General features: G+C 43.0%; 1 protein-coding gene across 1 annotated transcript in view; it reads right to left on the bottom strand.

The window, feature by feature from the left end:
- The window catches only part of MIA3 (MIA SH3 domain ER export factor 3), a 136,359-nt gene that overhangs the window by 57,239 nt on the left and 56,702 nt on the right, over positions 1-22,418 (bottom strand). Inside the window, exon 8 of the mRNA XM_089684996.1 lies at positions 33-164. Coding sequence (XP_089541122.1) covers positions 33-164 — 132 coding nt within the window. The remainder of the gene's footprint in view (positions 1-32; positions 165-22,418) is intronic.

Below are 22,418 nucleotides of genomic sequence, written 5' to 3'. Positions count from 1 at the left end.
CTTTTGAGACCAGAACTGGTTAGAGAACTTACTGAGAGACAGGTCCTCCAGAAAAAGATTACGATAGAGATCATTCCCACCAAGACAGTGATGATGACAGCTTCCCACTGAACACCATAGAAGTCAGGACCAGGCTGCATGTCTTCAGGTAGGGCCATTACAAGCTGTAACCGAAAGCACTAAATGAAATTTATGTGATGACAGAAAACAATAACAAAAATTTACAATACGTTTCAGGTGATACTAGCAACTTTATATATTTATAGCAGCTACACATTTCTCTAGCCATCAGTAGCTGGATAAAGTTGCTGCTATAGATAAATACAATTATCTGGGTAGCTACAATTCATGATCATCAACACTTACATCAGATAACATGAGGGGCCTACTCGAGCCTCATGCACACTGGCCGTAACAATGTGCTTCTAAGGTGATTAACGCTTTATTTTTAGCCTCTAAACACCCCTATGTGTTAGACTATGTGACCACGCACACATAGGCATCTACAAGCGTATTAGAAGGCTACTAGTATATTATCTGCGCTTTTGGACCATTGATTAGTGTAGTGTAGCTGGCTCCCACTCCTCTTATATCCTCCAATGGATACAGATACCAAAACTACAAACTTTTAGTGTGGCGCTACTCAATACTTTAAGATTAGTGCTACACAGTAAAAGGCTTGGGCTGTAAAATGCTATAAAAACACATCCCTCCATTATAAGTACATCCTCTTCAAACCTAAGATATATATGTGCATTACATGTGCATCCTCCTCAAAATAAATACAACGAACTATAGAACACCTCTCTCCACTAACACAACATATATTCCTGTGTACAATCTGTACAATGTATAAATATTTGTGACATCCACAGTATATGCAGTCCCAATATGCAAATCCTGGAAAAAAAAGTGCTCTTATAGTGCAACTGGTGTACAATGTACTAGAAAACACCTCCCTCTACTGAAACACAACATGTGTTCCTGTGCAAAGTCTATGCAATTATAAATATTTGTTACATCCACAGTCTGTGCAATCCCAGTATACGACTCCTTGAAACAAGTGCTCTTCTTGTGCAGTCCACTTAAATGGCTAATGGAATGAATGCTTGACGCAGCTAAACACATTTGCAAAACATGGCATTAGACACATTTTTTAAGAGGCTTTTCTCCTGTCAGGAAAATAGGAGATAAGAGGAGCTGGGCAAACACCCAGCGTGCATGAGACCTCAAGGTGGCAATGTTAAAGCTCCAAATATTGAAAAAAGTAAAGTCAACCAGCGACTCCGGTAAAGAATTTGGAATCACAAACACACAAAAAAGTTCATATTTTATTTTTCCTAGCAGCTACAAAATTTAGTGCGTGTTACGGCTCCAACTCCTAGTTTAGTAAGCCTGAAGAGTAACCATGCAGATCTTATTACACATTTCTTTTCTCTCCTCAAAAAAAGAGGTGCTGACTATATACAGTATATCTATATAAAATGTCAAGAGGGCTAAAGGACACCAAGCAGTACTTACTACTCATTAAGAGGCATAAGCATATATGCTGTATGCCTAGGTCTCAACGTAGAGCTGAAGGCAAAACTTGCTTTTTGCCATCTATGACCCATTGGGAGAGTTCATTTTCTGCCCATATCTAAAAACAGGAAGTCACCAGAACCAGCTGTCCCCATTGGAAGACTTCCCTTCCTTTCCTTTTCTGGTAACCACTCAAAATGTGAGATTTTCTTTCCATTCACTTTCAGTGATAACATTCACAAGGGCAAAGAGGGTGAATCCTGCTAATGGGGGCACAGACAAGAAAAAAAGCCGACAGGTGTTCTAATCTCTATCTACTCAAGCTAAAACTAAAAAACATTTTCTCTCTCTCTATACTATTGGTTAATTAGGTATATTTTGGATCACAAGAGGAGAAGTCTGCACTTGAAATGCCATCCGACGACGATTATCCTTTACTGGTTTTTCACAGCTGTTATTTGTGTTTTTGCAATAAAGGATGACTTTTGTTCAATGCCATTCCGCGTGCCAACTTCTCTTATGATCTATTTTACTTGGAGGCATTGGCACCTGTTTGTCTGACCACCAGGCTGAGCAGAAATGTGGAAAGGTAGAAGCGCTAACACACTTGTATCCAATTCTGTGTATTTTGTGCTCAATGCCTGTTATATACGATTTTTGGGAGTATAGTGATATTGGGTACCCCTCTGTCACACACATAGAAGATACTGTTTGTTGCAAATTAGGTGGTGGTGCTTTTCATGTATGCATTTATTTATTTTTGGAGTTTTATAATTTTCTGCATTCATGTATTTCTGTTAAAGTGTTTTTCTTATTTTTTTTATTTTATCTATTTCAGGTACTTATATAGCGCCGTCAATTTATGCAGCGCTTTACACACACATAGTACATTCACATCAGTCCCTAACCCTCACTCAAGGGGTGTACAATCTAAGGTCCCTAACTTACATACATATATTAGGACCAATTTAGACAGGATTCAATTAACCTACCAGCATGTCTTTGGATTGTTGGAGGAAACCGGAATACCCGGAGGAAACCCACGCAGGCATAGAGAGAACATACAAAATCCAGGCAGGTGGTGCAGTGGTTGGGATTCAAACCAATGACCCTAGTACTGCCAGGCGGAAGTGCTAACCATTTAGCCACTGTGCTGCCCTGTGACCTTATAAGCCCTGTACATCTTTCTTTAAAATCAAAATAAAGAATTTACTTACAAATTTAGTGTAGTGCTACAAAACTCTAAATATACAAAATGTGATGCTCAAGTGACAACCCAATAACAAATTGTTGTCCAATGTGCTAGAAAACACATGTGTAAAAATATAACAATGCTGCTCCCAGTGAACAATCCATGTCCATAAACTAATAGAATCAGTTTAAAATAGGTGCTCCAAAATTAGTCCTGAGATCCACTTACAAAAACGGAAAAAAAAAAAAGAAAAGAAGAATGTTTGCTTGCAGTTATACTTTAATATGGAACTAAACTCTCCTATCCTTTAATATGGAACTAAACTCTCCTATCCTTTAATATGGAACTAAACTCAACTATCCTTTCTAACCAAGGAAGTTGCCATATTAGCCTCTGTTTGCTCTGCAACCACCATTGTGCTGTACGTGTGATCAGTTATGACACCAAACATTTGATGGTTTGACAATTTGGTTGAGGACACAAGCAAATGTGACAGTAAGCATTCCCAGCCTGCCAGGAGAGCAACTGTTTTTTGAAACCGTTAAATTTATGGGTTTATTTCCGCTTTAACCCCTTCGTGGCCAAGGTCAAAACTACCAACTACTTTGTGTATCCAGGTGAATCATACCTTTTTTCTTTTTTTCCCCAGGACAAATTAGGCATTTATTTGGTGGTAAATGGTAATGAATATCTCCTGTTTTTTTTCCTATCAATTTTAAGGAAAATTGGCACAAAAAAGGGAAAATAAATATTTGTATATTTAGCTGTATATTTCTTGCTATTACCACAACTTACCACCAAAGAACCAAATTTTGCTGCTCCGGACAATAACAGTAATACCACATACAGGACTGCTGTTAGAAATCACGAGGTCCTGTACAGCCTAACGCCAGGAAGTTTGTTGTTAGTTCACAACAGGGTGGATTTGATTTAAATCACTAGTGAAAAGGCTCGATTTAAATCATTGTAAAGAGCAACTGTCATCTCTGTCCTGCAGCGGCTCCTCCTTTGACCCGCTGTTGACTCGCCGACGGTCCCATTCACTTTAATGGGAAGGCTGGTGATGCGGCAGTGACACAAGGTGAGGGACGTGGCGGCAGCAGGTGAGTGGATGCCCACTAACAGGCGCTGCCATGATGGATCTAAAATGACAGGTGCTCATTAAATGTAAGGTAGACATTTAATTGCTGGTAGTTAGAATCTTTAATATTTGCAAACCAAATTAAGGTTTCCTTTATAGAAAAATAAGCTGTCAGGTTAGTAAAACAGCGATATCAGAACTGATTTTAGGTTAATAGGTTAACTGGTGAACGACTCAAATTCTTGTATTTCAGGTTTTATCTCCATGGAAGGTGTAGATGTTGATTGTCCAAGAACAGGAAGAGAGATGTAAAACTTGTAGGACCATCATGTTCTAGTTACCTAATTCCATCCATTGGAGGTGTGAATGTTCTACAATGTTCACACCTTCCATCCTGTTCTTGGATAATCAACACATTTCACTGAGAGGGGATTACAGTTATGTGGATGTATGGATATAATTGCTGAAGAATTTTCTTCACACCCACTGGAACTGAAGAAGTGTCTTGGAGAAGCTACAAATGACTAACATTATAAGTCCAGTAAAATGTAACTAACATGAGCTATCTAAGCTAAGTTGCTTCTTAAAAAAAAGTGAAAGAAGTTCCCCGAAAACAGCTGACAGAATTTCTCGATCAATACTTTTCCCTATCAATTCAACCGACAGCAAAAATGAGGCAAACACATAATTGTAATAAGGCATACAATGACATCAATAAAGTTTGGAGACAACTCTCTCTTTTGCCTCACTAAAAGGTGAACCATATTAACAGAGAGAGGAAGAGGGGGTCAGCCTGCTTGATAATGGGGGCTTCACATGCAGCATTGTATAGTCTTCAAGTTCCCAGGAAATCCTCTTGATGAACAGATGTATAGCTTTCTTAGTACATTCCCATGGATAATGAGTTAATTTTCAGCAATTACTTCTCTTTATCCATTAGGCTTACAATATAAATCAAAACTACACACCCAAATGGCACATATTTACCAGCTCATATCAACTGACTAGGCTAAATACAGCTGATAAAGCAATTAAACTCATTAGCTGGGAAAACAGAGGACAATGGAGGCACTGAATTTCCTATAATCCCAGACAAGGCCACATACAAATAATTCAGGAAAATGTTTTGCATACCAGCAGTTGCAGATACATATCAGTATATACTGACCTGGAGAAGTCTGGAGATCAGAAGGCTGTATAAGGTGGGGAGGGTCCCCAGAATGGCTGGATCTGCTCCCACTCCCAATGAGGAGGAGGAGGAAGAAGATACAGGGTCCGTTTGTTCCATTTCATCCATTTTCACCTGGATAAGTGATGGTCAGTCAGAGACCAACACAGGTTACAAGGTATTTAAGCAAAAAGGGGAGCACACTACTTCTCTACAGAGACATGAAGGTAACAAACATTGCAGACACAAGAAACATTGAGGGCATTTCTAAAACTGGCACGTATTGAAAATCAGGCAGTTTCTGCATTTTACAATATGTATTTTAAAGGCACGGTCCATTCCTAAGTGACAGCTTGGTTCTAGCTTAAAATAGCAAATCTTCACTGCTTGGGTTATGATCTTATTAGAAAAGTACCTAAAATTGATGCAATACCTGAGAATAGGCACTCCTGCTTACTGTTCTTGCTGGAGAGGAAGCTGTACCTAAGAACTGCAGTTGAAGGATCTCCCTGCTTCTGCTTCACTCATTGTGGCTCTCTAGCTATCCTGCAACTTCTTGAATATTTTTCCCACCAGCCATCAGATCACGTCATTAGGGAAGCAGCACTAACATAAGAAAGCCCTGCCGCTCTACCAAGATGGCTGCTCCCACGTGTGACATGGTGCGGAACAAGGTATGGCGAGTCATAATAGAGGGAAAGACAACTGCATAGAGAGCACAGCCAATATGGTGACTAGTCCTTTGCCTCCTCTGCAGTCTTTTTTTTTTTTACAAAACTCCAAAGTCCTACAACCATCTTGCAGCACTCCATAAAATGCGGCCTGGTGAACACCCGCCCCCAGACAGCCAAGTACGCTCCAGAAAGGGGATCCTTCCCTAAAGTAGCTGCCTTGACTACCAGTACAGCTTTGACCTAGGAAGTGGAAGAAACTCTTCTAGGCTGCTAAATGCTGAGCTTTTCACAAAGTAACAGCAGGTCACGCTGAGCCAATCCCAGCATCCTGGATACTTTTCAGCTTTACCCCGCCACTGGTAACAACTGTAGGTTGGTTAATTAGTTGCATGGAACACAGGTGAGCAATCTTATACTTTTCTATTAGGAATGCATTTTTATGATTGATTCTATTAGGATTAAAATTACTAAACTATTAATCAAGTCACACCTCAGCTCATTTTTTTTTTAAAGAGATTTCAATGGTTGAGATACCTCTGCCAATAATACAATTGCATATTTATCAATAATCAAAACAATGTTATGTCAAATGTTACCCAAGTTTGACTTGGTATCAACCTCTTGCTCCCCTCCGTACAGCAACATTAAGACTGAGCCCTGGTTCAGAATCGCACCCGGTTCACGCAAACCGCTGCGGGTGTGTTTGTTAACAACACCTCGAAAGCGGTCCGCAAAACGCGGTGCGATGTGCAGAATCGAATAGGTGTGAATACCTATGCAATCCAATTCTAGTGTGAACCCAAAAAAGGGTCCTGCTCATTTTTAATGCGGGTGCGGTGCAAATAGAGCCACACAAAATGCAGTGCTGTTCCTGTGAGAATCACATGCGATATACCGCACATATGTGAACCCTGCCTGAGGGAGTAAGCATTTGGAGCCAATCAGGTGTGTTGAATACACATGTGCTAGCAAGGTAAATGCTGATAGAAGGATAGAGATTCATCTGGCATTTGACCTAGCTATATTTCTGAACTGCAGCTGAGAAAAATCAGATCACCAACATAGCTGTGCAATCTGAAAGAACTGCAAATCCCGGGCCTGAATGGACAGAAAAATCCTTTGGCAATTAAAACATCTTCCATATGTGTATTTCTATAGTGTTTTTGGCTGGTCATCTTTACCTAACAAGATAGTTGCTGGAAAAGTGCACAATGATGGGGTGTAAATAAAATGCATTAATAAAAAAAAAAAAAATAATAATATATGTAGAATGCAGAAATTACCTGCAGAAAGATTTATAAATACCCAGCCACATCCTGATAACCTGACGCTAAACATTCACACTGTGCCCAACAAATCATTCTTCAGTAAAGGTGACCATCCATTGACAGTATTACAAATTCAACCATAAAAAAAACGTCTCATACAGCCAAATCACATACATATGTTTGCATCACGCCAAGCATCACAGTGGGGGGATAGAAGACAGACAGTTTGGGTTCTCCACTGAAGTTAAAACCATAATGCGAATGTAAGAGTACAGATTAGATTTCTAAAAATTAAAACCGGAGGCAGTTATCCTTAAACCAGAACAGCTCCAGAGTCATTTTTACATTTCAGCAAAGGACTATTGATTTTGTAATACCAGTCACTGATTATATTTAGTATCGGCATTCCTTTTTTTTTTTAATCACTTTTATTTGCACATTTACATAGACCCAGCTGACCAGCAAAAGTGACAATGCCAGAGGCTGGGACATAATCTAGCCAGCTGTGCTTGAGCACCTCCATACTGCATATTACCCTTCCTCCTAGATTGTAAGCTCTAGGGAGCAGGGCCGTCTGTTTCCTCTTCTACCAAATTGTATTGTAACTGTAATGTCTGCCTTCATTTTGTAAAGCACTGCGCAAACTGTTGGCACTATATAAATCCTGTATAATAATAATAATTCTAATGCATGGATATATAAAAATGGTACTTCAGAAAACAACAGAAGCCAGTGAGCCCATGAAGAGCTGTGATCCGAATTGACATTGGACAGCTCAGATCACAGTCACAATGTAAACAGCCAATCACAGTGGCTCTGTACTTTGTTGATCATTGTGAATCAATCATAGCCATCACAACTAGTGTTTACAAATATTCACAATCAAGGTTGGGGGGAGGGGGAGGGTCTTACAGAGCAACTGACCACCAAAGATGATGGGATCATTATTTATGTCTAAAGCACCAATGACAACCAAGGACTGTGGAGTCTTTTTTTAAAAAACTAAAGAAATGAAAAAAAAGTGTTGCACACTCACAGAGGAATTGTCAAACTATTGCAAGAATAAAAACTGAAAAATGGCCTGGTAATAAAGGGGTACATACAGGCTAGTGCTCAAGGATTTGGCTCAATTCACAAAGTAAATACACCAGGATAAGGATATATATATATATATATATATATATATATATATATATATTCATATTCCATTACTTTAGCTGAGACCAAAGAGATTTGAAAATTACAATCACGTAACTAAGTTAGAGTGCTTTATCCTTGTGTTAAAGCTTTGTGAATCAAACCTATTATGTTGCCCATTCAGGATAATGTGATGGTCTCTGTGTAAAGCTGCTCCTCTCTGACTCAACTTTATACTAACCTCTCCAGCAATCTCTCACTGCTCCTTCCCCATCTCAGCCTCCCAAATACGTGGTGTCATCTGGTGTTGGAGCATAATGATGTAACCACCTTTAAATGTGACAGTGCTCGGGCCCAGCAATTGGCTGCTAGGATCAATTACTACATCACGGGAAGAGGTTATGTGTTCCCCTATACCTAAAAATACCATCAATAGGGATTACCGGAGAAGTATCAATGGGCAGGTGGGTGGCTTTACACAGAATGAGGTTGGTGAGACGAAAGAAGCAAGGGGAGTTTCTCTTTAAGGGAAATCTTCCCAACAAAAAACAGATAGGGTTAACTACTAGCAGAGGCTATAAAGCCCTTACACACTCTACTCAGGATAAAAAAAAAAGTGTTTTTTTTTTTTTGTTTCAATTAATCATTATTCAAGTATTCGTCAAATACATCCAGACTTAAACGTTACTTCATATGTATTTCTACAAGCCACATCGACATTAGTAAGCATTTTCTCAGTTTCCTGTTATTGCCACGTATTTCCTATTATCTTCTTTGTCAAATATTTACTCTCTTTCTGCAACTGCAAACCACTCACTAAGTCCAAACCACTGCTGCATGTTGCCACTTCACAGCAGAGAACAGAGAAACTCCAACCTTTCAGAAGTCATAGTCCGTAGGGTTCAATATTGAGTTGGCCCACCCTTTGCAGCTATAACAGCTTCAACTCTTCTGGGAAGGCTGTCCACAAGGTTTAGGAGGGTGTCTATGGGAATGTTTGACCATTCTTCCAGAAGTGCATTTGTGAGGTCAGGCACTGATGTCGGATGAGGAGGCCTGGTCGCAGTCTCCGCTCTAATTCATCCCAAAAGGTGTTCTATGGGGTTGAGGTCAGGACTCTCTGCAGGCCAGTCAAGTTCCTCCACCCCAAACTTGCTCATCCATGTCTTTATGGACCTTGCTTTGTGCACTGGTGTGCAGTCATGTTGGAATAGGAAGGGGCCATCCCCAAACTGTTCCCACAAAGTTGGGTGCATGAAATTGGCCAAAATGTCTTGGTATGCTGATGCCTTAAGAGTTCCCTTCATTGGAACTAGGGGGCCAAGCCCAACCCTTGAAAAGCAACCCCACACCATAATCCTCCCTCCACTGAACTTTACACTTGTCACAATACACTCAGGCAAGTATCATTCTCCTGGCAACCGGCAAACCCAGACACGTCTATAGGATTGCCAGAAAGAGAAGCGTGATTGGTCACACCAGAGAACACATCTCCAATGCTCTAGAGTCCAGTGGGCGTGCTTTGCACCACTGCATCAGATGCTTTGCATTGCACTTAGTGATGTAAGCCTTGGATGCAGCTGCTCGGCCATGGAAACCCATTCCATGAAGCTCTCTACGCACTGTTGTTGTGCTAATCTTAAGGCCACACAAAGTTTGGAGGTCTTTAGCTATTGACTCTGTGGACAGCGACTTCTGCGCACGTTGTGCCTCAGCATGCGCCGACTCCACTCTGTCATTTTACGTGGCCCACCACTTCATGGCTGAATTGTTGTTGTTCCCAGTTGCTTCCACTTGTTACAATACCACTAACAGGTGACCGTGGAATATTTAGTAGGAAGGAAATTTCATGGGATGGACTTATTGCACAGGTGGCAACCTATCACGGTACCACACTTGAATTTACTGAGTTCCTGACAGTGACCCATTCTTTCACAGATGTTTGTAGAAGCAGTCTGCATGTCTAGGTGCTTTATTTTATACACCTGTGGCCATGGAGGTGATTGGAACACCTGAATCCAATGATTTGGAGGGCTGGCCCAAATACTTTTGGCAATATAGTGTATTTAGTAAAAATCAGCACACATTACACATTGTTAGACACACAGTTAAACCTTTGAGCGCTCCTAGATGTTAACCCCTTCCCAGCCATAGTTATTAGTACAGTGACCTTGTATAGTGTTATGACTGGTCACAGCATTAGTGTCACTGGTGATGTCAGTGTCCGCTAGTGTCCCTCCTAGCCAGCATTATTGTCAGATTGCCCTTCGCACTATCACAGCCCCACTACAAGTCGCTGATCGCTGCCATTGCTAGCATAAAAAATAAATAAAAACTCCAGTATATACACACACACACCATATAGTGCAGTGATGGCGAACCTTTTTGAGCCCGAGTGCCCAAACTGCAACCCAAAACCAACTTATTTCTTTCAAAGTGCCAACACTGCAATGAAACCTGAATATCGAGCTTTTGGTTTAGAAAAAACAACTCGTACAGTAGTGCAAACTAATTAACAGTACAGGGATGACCAGAGACTGCAGACACAGTACAGGGATGACCAGAGACTGTGGACACAGTACAGGGATGACCAGAGACTGCAGACAGTACAGGGATGACCAGAGACTGCGGACACAGTACAGGGATGACCAGAGACTGCGGACACAGTACAGGGATGACCAGAGACTGCGGACACAGTACAGGGATGACCAGAGACTGCGGACACAGTACAGGGATGACCAGAGACTGCGGACACAGTACAGGGATGACCAGAGACTGCGGACACAGTACAGGGATGACCAGAGACTGCGGACACAGTACAGGGATGACCAGAGACTGCGGAAAGTACAGGAGATGACCAGAGACTGCGGAAAGTACAGGAGATGACCAGAGACTGCGGACAGTACAGGGATGACCAGAGACTGCGGACACAGTACAGGGATGACCAGAGACCGCGGACAGTACAGGGATGACCAGAGACTGCGGACAGTACAGGGATGACCAGAGACTGCGGACAGTACAGGGATGACCAGAGACTGCGGACACAGTACAGGGATGACCAGAGACTGCGGACACAGTACAGGGATGACCAGAGACTGCGGACACAGTACAGGGATGACCAGAGACTGCGGACAGTACAGGGATGACCAGAGACTGCGGACAGTACAGGGATGACCAGAGACTGCGGACAGTACAGGGATTACCAGAGACTGCGGACACAGTACAGGGATGACCAGAGACTGCGGACACAGTACAGGGATGACCAGAGACTGCGGACACAGTACAGGAGATGACCAGAGACTGCGGACACAGTACAGGGATGACCAGAGACTGCGGAAAGTACAGGAGATGACCAGAGACTGCGGAAAGTACAGGAGATGACCAGAGACTGCGGACAGTACAGGGATGACCAGAGACTGCGGACACAGTACAGGGATGACCAGAGACCGCGGACAGTACAGGGATGACCAGAGACTGCGGACACAGTACAGGGATGACCAGAGACTGCGGACACAGTACAGGGATGACCAGAGACTGCGGACAGTACAGGGATGACCAGAGACTGCGGACAGCACAGGGATGACCAGAGACTGCGGACAGCACAGGGATGACCAGAGACTGCGGACAGCACAGGGATGACCAGAGACTGCGGACAGCACAGGGATGACCAGAGACTGCGGACAGCACAGGGATGACCAGAGACTGCGGACAGCACAGGGATGACCAGAGACTGCGGACAGCACAGGGATGACCAGAGACTGCGGACAGCACAGGGATGACTGCTGACCTTTGGGGAGGGAGGGGGAGCGGGTACCTGAATTTGACAGGTACCCGCTCTTACTTCCGCAGAGTTTTTTTTTTTTATCTTACCTGTTCCTTTATCCAGCCGCGCGTTGTCTTCCCGGCTTCTGTAGTGTGGGCGCTCGTCGGACAGCCGGATGCCCAGTGCGCATGCGCGAGAAGCGCTGCGCTTTGTGATTGGTCCGGCGGCTTCTGGGATCTGTCATGTGTCCCAGGTACCGCCTTACCATTCACAAAGAGCACTGCTTCTTGTGCATGCGCACTTGGGACCCGGCTGTCACGCACACTACAGCCGGGAAGACAGCGCGCCGCTGGATTCTCCTGGCGTGCCCACAGATAAGGCTCGGCGTGCCGGCTGTGGCACGCGTGCCACGGGTTCGCCATCACCGATATAGTGTGTAGACGCTATAACTTTCACACAAACCAATCAATATAAACTTACTGGAATTATTTTATTGGATATGTTTTATAGCAGAAAGTAAAAAATATTGCTTTCTTCAAAATTTTCAGTCTTTTTCCATTTATAGAATAAAAAAAAACCCAGTGGTGATCAAATACCACCAAAAGAAAGCTCTATTTGTGTGAAAAAAAAGATACAAATTTAATTAGGGTACAGTGTTGCATGACAGCACAATTGCCAGTTAAAGCAGAGCAGTGCTGAAAAGCAAAAAATGGCCTGGGCATGAAGGGAGTAAAACCTTCTGAAGCTCAAGTGGTTAAACACATCAAAGCGGTGAGAATATGGTTCAATAGGGATTTTCAGGATAAAGTCAAGATCAAGAACAAAAAAGGGACATGACCTCAAATTAGCAGAAGGAAAGCTCAAAACTAATCTTAGAAAATATTACGTATTTTACAGAAAAAAATAGTTGAAGCCTGGAATAAACTTCCAGCAGTAGTAGTGAGTCAGTCAACAGTAAGTGGATTCAAACATACTTGAGATGAACATAGATCTATACTTAGACAAAACAGTTAAACCAAAAATAAATAAAATGTAAAAAAAAAAAAAAAAAAAAAAAAATGGGGTGGATTCGATGGACCATTGTCTTTTTTTGTTGTCACTCCTCTATCTTTCTCTGAATTATTGTTGAATTTGTCCTTTTGCTTGTTGTCCCTGTTCCACCATGACAGGAAATGCAGTGAATTGGGATCAGCCAGATAGGAAGGTACAGGGGCTAGACAAAATTATGGAAACACCAGGTAAAAGAACGAAGTCATTACCTAATATGGTATTGGACCGCCTTTGGCATCCAAGACTATCTGAATTATCCTGGGAAGACAAATATAAGTCATGGATAAAGGAATCTGATACCACTCTTCAGGCAAAAATCATTCTGCTTCTTGCAGAGATGCTGGAGGCCGAAAATGAGCCTATGATATTGAGGTCCGGTGACTGTGGCGCCCAGGGAAGGTGCAAGTATTCTTCTGCATGTTCGTCAAACCACGACCTGAGCACACCAGCTGTGTGAATCAGAGCATTATCGTCTTGGTAAATGGCGCTGTCTTCTAGAAACCATGTCTGCCTCATAATCAGACAAAATTTATACATAGTCACTGGCAGTGACTCTACCTTTCAAGGTGATGATGGATCTTGTAGAATATTAAGATATGGCTGCCCAAACAATGGTTGCACCATCATGCTTTACCGTTGGCACAAGACAGTCCTGGCCGTAAGCTTGGGACGGTATTTGCCACACATAAACATGTCCAGTGGTTGGTAACAGTGTGAAGCTCGATTCATCGGACCATACTATAGTCTTCCATTGATCGACAGTCCATGATTTATGGGTGTTGCACCACTCTCTCCTCTTCAGGGCATTAATATTGGTCACTAGCGGTTTGACAATTGCAGCTCACACGTGAATGCTTACTTATGGAGTTCCCTCCGCAGTCTTTGGAAGACTGAGATTGAGCTCTGCAGTCACTTTTTCAGCAGTTGTCTTATTCCGGGTCACAATCCAGCGCAATGTCCTTTTGTCTCTTTCGGTCAGTTGACTATGTTGACCGTTCTTATGCTTATCAATGTTTTCCCGGAAACTGTATATGCAGTCAAACTTTGATACCTTACCTCCCAACACGGCAAATAAATTGGCAACTTCAGTCACACAGGCACCAGCTAAGCTGACACAAACAAACAATCTGCCCTCTTTGAAGCTCAGTAAGCTCTGACATGACTCCATATTACTAGCAGCGCACGCAGTGAAGGGGGAAAGTAAGGCTTCCCACTTGTTAGCTAGGTGTCGCATCACACAGCGGAAGCAAAAGAATGTTACGTCATTTTCGGTGCAAAACATGTCATCACTTGCAAATCATGTAGTGTTTCCAGATTTTTGTCCAACCCTTGCATATACAGTGGGGAAAATAATTATTTGATCCCCTGCAGATTTTGTAAGTTTGTCTACTTACAAAGAAATTAAGGGTCTATAATTAATATCATAGGTGTATTTTAAACGATAGAGGCAGAACATCAACCAAAAATTCTGAAAAAAACAAAACCACAATACAAATGTTATATATTGAGTTGCAGTTCATTGAGTAAAATAAATATTTGATCCCCAAGCAAAACAGGTCTTAGTACTTTGTGGAGAAGCCCTTGTTAGCAAGCATAGAGATAAGACGTTTCTTGTGGTTGGTTACCAGGTTTGCACACATCTCAGGAGAGATTTTGGTCCACATTTCTTTACAGATCTTTTCTAAAATACCTAAAGTTTCTTGGCTGTTCCTGGCTTGGCAACTCAAAGTTTCAGCTCCCTCTATAAATTTTATAAAGGATTAGGATCTGGAGACTGGCTAGGCCACTCCATGACCTTAATGTGTTTCTTCTTAAGCCACTCCTTTGTTGCCTTGGCGGTATGTTTTGGGTCATCGTCATGCTGGAAGACCCATCCGTGACCTATTTTCAGTGTTCTGGCTGAGGGAAGAATGTTCTTATCCAAGATTTTTCAATACATGGCCCCGTCCATTGGCCCCTCAATTTGGCAAAATCTGCCTGTACCTTTAGCAGAGAAACAGCTCCAAAGCAAAATGTTTCCACCTCCATGCTTGACTGTAGAGATGGTGTTTTTAGGGTCATAGTCAGCATTTTTCCTCCAAACATGGCGAGTCGAGTTAATACCAAAGAGCTCAATTTTGGTCTAATTTGACCACAGCACTTTCTCCCAATCCTTCTCTGAATCATTAGGATGTTCATTGGTAAACTTCAGATGGGCCTGTACATGTGCCTTCTTGAGGAGGGAGACCTTGCCGGCACTGCAGGATTTCAATCCATGGCGGCGTATTGTGTTACCAATATTTTGTTTGGGGACTGTGCCTTGAGATCATTCACGAGATCCTCCTGTGAAGTTCTGGGCTGATCCCTCACTTTTCTCATGATCATCCTTACCCCATGAGCAGAAATCTTGCATGGAGCTCCAGACCAAGGGCGATTGATCATTATGTTGTATATCTTCCATTTGCAAATAATTGCTCCAACAGTTGTCTTCTTCTCACCAAGCTTCTTGATGATGGTCTTGTAGCCCATTCCAGCCTTGTGCAGGTCTACAATCTTGTCCCTGACATCCTTTGACAGCTCTTTGTTGTTTCATGTTCTGTGCCCCGGAGTGGGGCTATGTAAGTGAAAAATTATGTTTCTTGAGAACGTAATTATTTCTTTGTTGGATATATTTAAGCCATGACAATAATCATATACTTACTAGAGGTGTCATGCCCTTAAAGCACTTCTGAAGAAGAGATTACTGTCGGTCTCGAAACGTGTCAAGTTCAAATGCATGCATGATTCATCCTTCTTTATGTACCTACTGTAAAATCATGTTTGATGTTACCACCATATTTTGTAATTATAAAGGAAGTCTTTTTAACATTGTATAAATAAAATATGGCTTACTAAAAAAATAAATAAAAAAATAATCTTTTACAATACTATTGGTTTGACTTGTGCCTCTAAAAATCCCACCAAAAAGAGGGTGTTTCCATTGCAATGTTATAGGGATGATCGCACCACTTGCATCACACCCATTTTCCTTCTTTGACAGCTCTTTAGTCTTGCCCATGGTGGTGAAGTTTGAATGGAAGAAAGATTCTGTGGACAGGTGTCTTTTATACATATAACGAGTTGTCATTAGAAGCAACTTCTTCAATTGACAGGACTAATCTGTGTACCACATGAGCACATAGCCAGTCTGTGGGAGCCAGAATTATTGTTGGTTGGTGGGGGAATCAAATAATTATTTTACTCACGGAACTGCAACTCAGTTTATAATATTTGTATTGTATTTCTGGATTTTTGTTTGACATTCTGTCTCTCTCATTTAAAATATACCTATGATAAAAATTACAGACCCTTCATTTCTTTGTAAGTTTGCAAACTTACAAAATCTGCAGGGGATCAAATAATAATTTTCCCCACTGTATAATACATACACACAAACACTCACCGGCCACTTTATTAGATACAACTTGCTAGTACCGGGTCGGACCCCCTTTTGCCTTCAGAACTGCCTTAATTCTCCATGGCATAGATTCAACAAGGTGTTGGGAACATTCCTCAAGAGATTTTGGTCCATATTGACGTGATATAATCACACAGTTGCTGCAGATTTGTTGGCTGCACATCCATGATGCAAATCTCCCGTTCCACCACATCCTAAAGGTGCTCTACTGGATTGAGATCTGGTAACTGGAGGCCATTGGAGTCCAGTGAACTCATTGTCATGTCCATGAAACCAGTTTGAGATGATTTGAGCTTTGTGACATGGTGCATTATCCTGCTGGAAGGAGCCATCAGAAGATGGGGACATTGTGGTCATAGAGGGATGGACATGGTCAGCAACAATACTCAAGTAGGCTGTGGTGTCTAAACAATGCTCAAGTGGTACTAAGGGGCCCAAAGTGTGCCAAGAACATATCCCCCACACCATTACACCACCACCAGCCTTAGCCATTGATACAAGGCAGGATGGATCCATGCTTTCATGTTGTTCACACCAAATTCTGACCCTACCATATGAATGTAGCAGCTGAAATCGAGACTCATCAGACCAGGCAACGTTTTTCCAATCTTCCATTGTCCAATTTTGGTGATCCTGTGTGAATTGTAGCCTCCGTTTCCTGTTCTTAGCTGACCGGAAATGGCACCTGGTGTGGTCTTCTGCTGCTGTAGCCCATCTGCTTCAAGGTTCAACATATTGTGCATTCAGAGATAGTATTCTACATACCTTGGTTGTAACGAGTGGTTGAGTTACTGGTCCCTTTCTATCATCTCGAACCAGTCTGCACATTCTCCTCTGACATCAACAAGGCATGTACATCCACACAACTGCCGCTCCCTGGATATTTCTCTTTTTTGGACCATTCTCTGTAAACCCTAGAGATGGTTGTGCCTGAAAATCCCAGTAGATTGGCAGTTTTTCAAATACTTAGACCGGCCCGTCTGGCACCAACAACCATGCCACGTTCAAAGTCACTTAAATCCCCTTTCTTCCCCATTCTGATGCTTGGTTTGAACTTCATCAAGTAGTCTTCACGTCTAGAAGCATTGAGTTACTGCCATGTGATTGGCTGATTAGCAATTTGTGTTACCAAGCAATTGAGCAGGTGTACCTAATAAAGAGGCCGGGGAATGTGTGTGTCTCTGTGGGTCCTCCTCTCTGTGGGTCCCCCTCTCTGTGGGTCCCCCTCTCTGTCCCCTGCTGGGTCTGGATTTCCATCTCCCCCTGTAGAATGTAATGTCTGTGTACACCCCTCCTCCTCCCTGCATACCAGGTCAGACATCAGTTTAGAGCAGTTCCATGTCTGTCTGTCCTCCCTCCACAGTACAAACTCCTCTGCACATACCACACGTACATACACATCCAGTCAGGGCACACACACAGTGACAGAATGAAACATAGAACATGATAGGACATGACACACATCCTCCGTCTCACCGGCGGCTCTCCTCAGCGCGCTGTCAGCCGCTCAGCACTTCTCCTTCTGTCATAACAACACGTCACCGCTGTGTGGCCCGGCGCCACCCGGATGCACTGACGTTACTGGCCGGCGACACCCGGAAGTCAAGCGTCTAGTCGCTCTGCCACGTGACCCGCCCCGAAGAGAATGCCGGGAGGCCATTAATAAGGACCGGTGGAGACCGTCCCGAGATGGTATGCAGTAGCAGCGTTCAGGCTATGAGCTGAGCTGTGATTGGTTGGCGGGACGCCACCCTCTCTGTCACCTGAGTCGTATACGGACCGGTCTCGTCACATTGCTGACACACAGAGTCCGGCATATGTAACATGACGTCATACCTCCCTCCTCTATAACATCCAATACAGCTGGGCACGGGGGGGGGGGGGAGAGACCTCGATACAATTACAAATAAAAATAGATGCCCCAACCCTCCCCATCAGGGGCGGACTGACCATTTGGAAATTCGGGCACTGCCCAAAGGCCCGGAGTCAGTAGGGGGCCCCATGAGATGCCCCTGGTACCTTTTTCATAGGCTTTTTTGAGTTTGGGCAAGGACGCAGGGGCCCCATTATCCCCTATTGCCCAGGGGCCCCATGAGTTGTCAGTCCACCCCTGCTCCCCATTCATCTGCACTGTGATTATACAAAGGCTGCAGTCACACCTGTGCGTCACACTTACGCCCCTTTCACACAGGCGTTCAGTATGTCCGTTTTTCATCTGTCAGTTTACAAATTAAAAACGGACACCCATATATTTCTATGGACTAGCGGATGTAAACGGATGATCATCTGTTTACATTCGTTAATGTCCTCATCCGTTAACATCTGTTTTTTGGAATGGAAGAAAACCCTTTATTTCTAACATTAAAAAAAAATGGAACGATTGAAAAACGGATGTAAAGACAAAAATGGATGTAAACTGATGAAAACGGATGTAAACTGACAAAAACAGATGTAAACAAACAAAAACGGATGTATACAAACACAGATGTAAACAAACAAAAAAGAATGTAAACGGACAAAAAAATGGATGTAAACTGACAAAAACAAATTAAACATGGAAAAAACAAAAACGGACAAAAAACGGATGTAAACAGACAAAAACAAATGAAAATTGATGTAAACTGACAAAAAAACAGATATAAATGGACAAAATGGATGTAAACAGATTAAAAATGGATCTAAATGGACAAAAACAAATTCAAAAATTGGACAAAAACAGATGTAAACTGATGAAAAACTGACGTGAACTGATCTGTTTTTTCTTGGAAAAAAACCCTGACTGAACTGATGAAAAAAACAGCCCATGTGAAAGGGGCCTAATGCGTTTTTTTAGTGCATTTTTCACGCAGTAGCATAGGGCTGACCTCTGGAGAACAAAAGTAGCATAGGTAGCATGATTATCGCACAACAAAAAGCACGTTTCCCACCACGTTTGGGTTGCTATGAACAATTCATGGAGCCACAAGCACAATGCGCAGGTGTGAATGGAGCCTAAGGACAGTTCACAGCAGAACCCTGTGTGGGAAAGGTGGGTCTCTGTGCACATTTCCTGCACCGCACAGGAACATCCTGCTCTTGCCAGACACACATGGGTGAAATGAATTGTTGATGGCACCCTAGACGCATGGTACCGCAGCGACATGAGGTTTGGTGCAGGGCAATCTTAAAGCGGAGCTCCAGGATCCTGGGAAAAAATAAAAATCAACAGATACAAAAACTGTAGCTGATGACTGTTAAAAAATAGCCACTCACCTGTCCCAGGATCCAGCGCTGTGCTCACTGTAGCTGGGTCCACCGGCTGTCCTAGGATCCAGTGCTGTGCTCACTGTATCCGGGTTCACTGGCCGTCCTAGGATCCAGTGTTGTGCTCACTGTAGCCGGGTCCACCAGCCATCCTAGGATCCAGAGCTGTGCTCACTGTAGCCAGGTTCACCGGCCGTCCTAGGATCCAGTGCTGTGCTCACTGTAGCCGGGTTCACCGGCCATCCTAGGATCCAGAGCTGTGCTCACTGTAGCCGGGTTCACCGGCCGTCCTAGGATCCAGCGCTGTGCTCACTGTAGCCGGGTTCACCGGCCGTCCTAGGATCCAGCGCTGTGCTCACTGTAGCCGGGTTCACTGGCCATCCTAGGATCCAGCGCTGGGCTCACTGTAGCCGGGTTCACCGGCCGTCCTAGGATCCAGCGCTGTGCTCACTGTAGCCGGGTTCACCGGCCATCCTAGGATCCAGCGCTGAGCTCACTGTAGCCAGGTTCACCGGCCATCCTAGGATCCAGCGCTGTGCTCTCTGTAGCCGGGTCTACCAGCTGTCCTCGCTCCCGGCATCCTTCACAGCCGGGTTTTTCCGCTGAGCATTGTGAATGTTCCCATAGTCTTCTGGGACCTGACACGTGTCCCAGAAGACTGCGGGGAGGAAGGGGCAAACTGCCACTTTTTTTTTTCCAAAGGGAACTACAAGGGCGCCCCCCCAAGGGGGTTTTCCGAATCAAAGAGCACCTTATTGGCAGAGGGGAAGACCACAATACAGAGGAGGCTACCAAGGGTGGTCTTATAGGGGGGGCTTACAGGGTTGCCTCAGAGGGTGATGGAATGAAGAAGGAGGAGGGTACAGTATACAGGATTGGAGAGAACATTGGGCGGAAAAAAGACTTTTGGAGAACAGAGGGACTATAAAGGAAAAGGAGAAGAGGAAAGAGAGGAGGAAGGAGAAAGAAAGAGAGAATTAGGAGCTGGAATTTTTAACTTGAGTAGTGCTGTTTTAACGGAAGCGGAATTAAAAGTTATAGATTTGGGTCTGAAATATATACCACAAAAGAAATAAATTCAATAATTTTATTGATGTACAGAAGTTTATCAGAAATTGAATATTAGAAAGTTTTTTGAATTGAATAAAGGTGATGGGAGTAATGTTTCTAAAAAAGAAAATCTCAGGGGTTTTCTACACAGTTCCCTTAGGAATGCCTCCACCTTTAACCCGAAAGATAAGGGGAATTAAATTTTAGAAGTTTTTAAGGTGATGGTAGAAAACGATATAAAAAGGATTAATATCAAACATAATAAAAGGTACCCCGATTATGTTGGGACAAGGAATTAGGGATCTTGAACAAAGGAAAAACACTGTAATTAGAGCAGCTGATAAAGAGGGAAGGATCGTGATTTTAGATAAAGAGGATTAGGAGGAGGAGATGGCTAGATTATTAGGAGCCAAAGATACATATAACAAACTGGCGAGTAATCCCACCAGAAAGCTTAAACATCAACTGAAAAAAAAAAATTAAAAAAGGGAAGAAACTAGGAATTTTGACAGAGAAAGAAACAAGATATTTAATACCAAGAGTACCTAGAATACCACCAATATATTACCTTCCCAAGATCCATAAAAATATAGAGAGACCCCCAGGAAGACCTATAGACAGTGTGATTGACTCCCTTTTTTTCGAGGATTGGCGAATAACTTGATTTCTTTCTACAAGATGTAGTGATTAAAATGAGGCTTTCTTGAAGGATAGCGAAGAACTGATTAGGTTATCAAAGACTAGAGATGTGAGGGCAGAGAGTCTTTTTGTTGCTGTGGATGTGGGGTTGTTATATACAAGTATGGACCAGAGAGATGCGAAGGAAGCGGTTAAAAGGGCATTAGAAAAGAAAACAGATTTAAAGGAGAAACAGATTGAATTTATTGGGGGAACTGCTGGAATTTGCAATGTGTAATCATTTTTTTTCTGGTATGGAGATGCGTTTTTCCAGCAATTGAAGGGTGTTGCAATGGGAGCTAAAAATGCTCCCAGTGTAGCAAATTTGGTGATGGCAAAGTGGGAGGAGGAAAATATTTATTGTAGGTGGCCAGAGATGGCGATATACAAACGGTATATTGATGATATTTTGATATTGTGGGAAGGTACACAAGAGAGATCGGAAGAATTTATGAACGAGATTAATAATAATTTATGTGGATTAAGGTTCACAGGAACAAGTAGTAGGAGTCAGATACATTTTTTAGATCTTACACCGCTTACAATCGCTTCCCGACTGCCCTATAGCAGATATACTGCTACAGGGTGGCACGGGTGCTCAAAATCACACACATATATATATATATATAGATATATATAACTAGATATATATACTGTATATATATATATATATATACACACACACGTGATTTTGCATTTCTGGGTAGGGGGCATGCACGGGGCTGTTCGCGGCTGCGGCTGTTAATCACCGGGTCCCAGCCACGGTGATTGCCAAGCATCTCCGATGGGGAGGAGAACTGTGTGTAAACAAAACAGTTCTTCTCCCTGTCAGCTTGTGCATACTGCTTGGCATGGCTGTGCAAAGCACAGCCATGCCAAGCAGTGTGCTTACAGTGAAGCACACGGACACAGCACTTAGTAAAACAGCACACAGTTAACCCTTTGATCACCCCTCAAGTTAACCCCTTCCTGCCCAGGGCCATTAGTACAGTGTCAGTGCTTTTTTGTAGAACTGGTCACTGTATTGGTGTCACTGGGGATGTCAGTGACACCAAGTCAGTTCCTCCCAGTGTCAGAATGCCCACCGCAGTCCCGCTATAAGTCCCTGATCGCCGCCATTACTAGTAAGAAAAAAAAAATCTCAGTATATATACCGC

Source organism: Staurois parvus, unplaced genomic scaffold, assembly GCF_062004578.1.
Source record: "Staurois parvus isolate SC_StPar_1 unplaced genomic scaffold, SC_StPar_1.0 ptg000362l, whole genome shotgun sequence".
Lineage (NCBI taxonomy): Eukaryota > Metazoa > Chordata > Amphibia > Anura > Ranidae > Staurois > Staurois parvus.
This window is presented reverse-complemented; position numbering and strand designations above follow the sequence as displayed.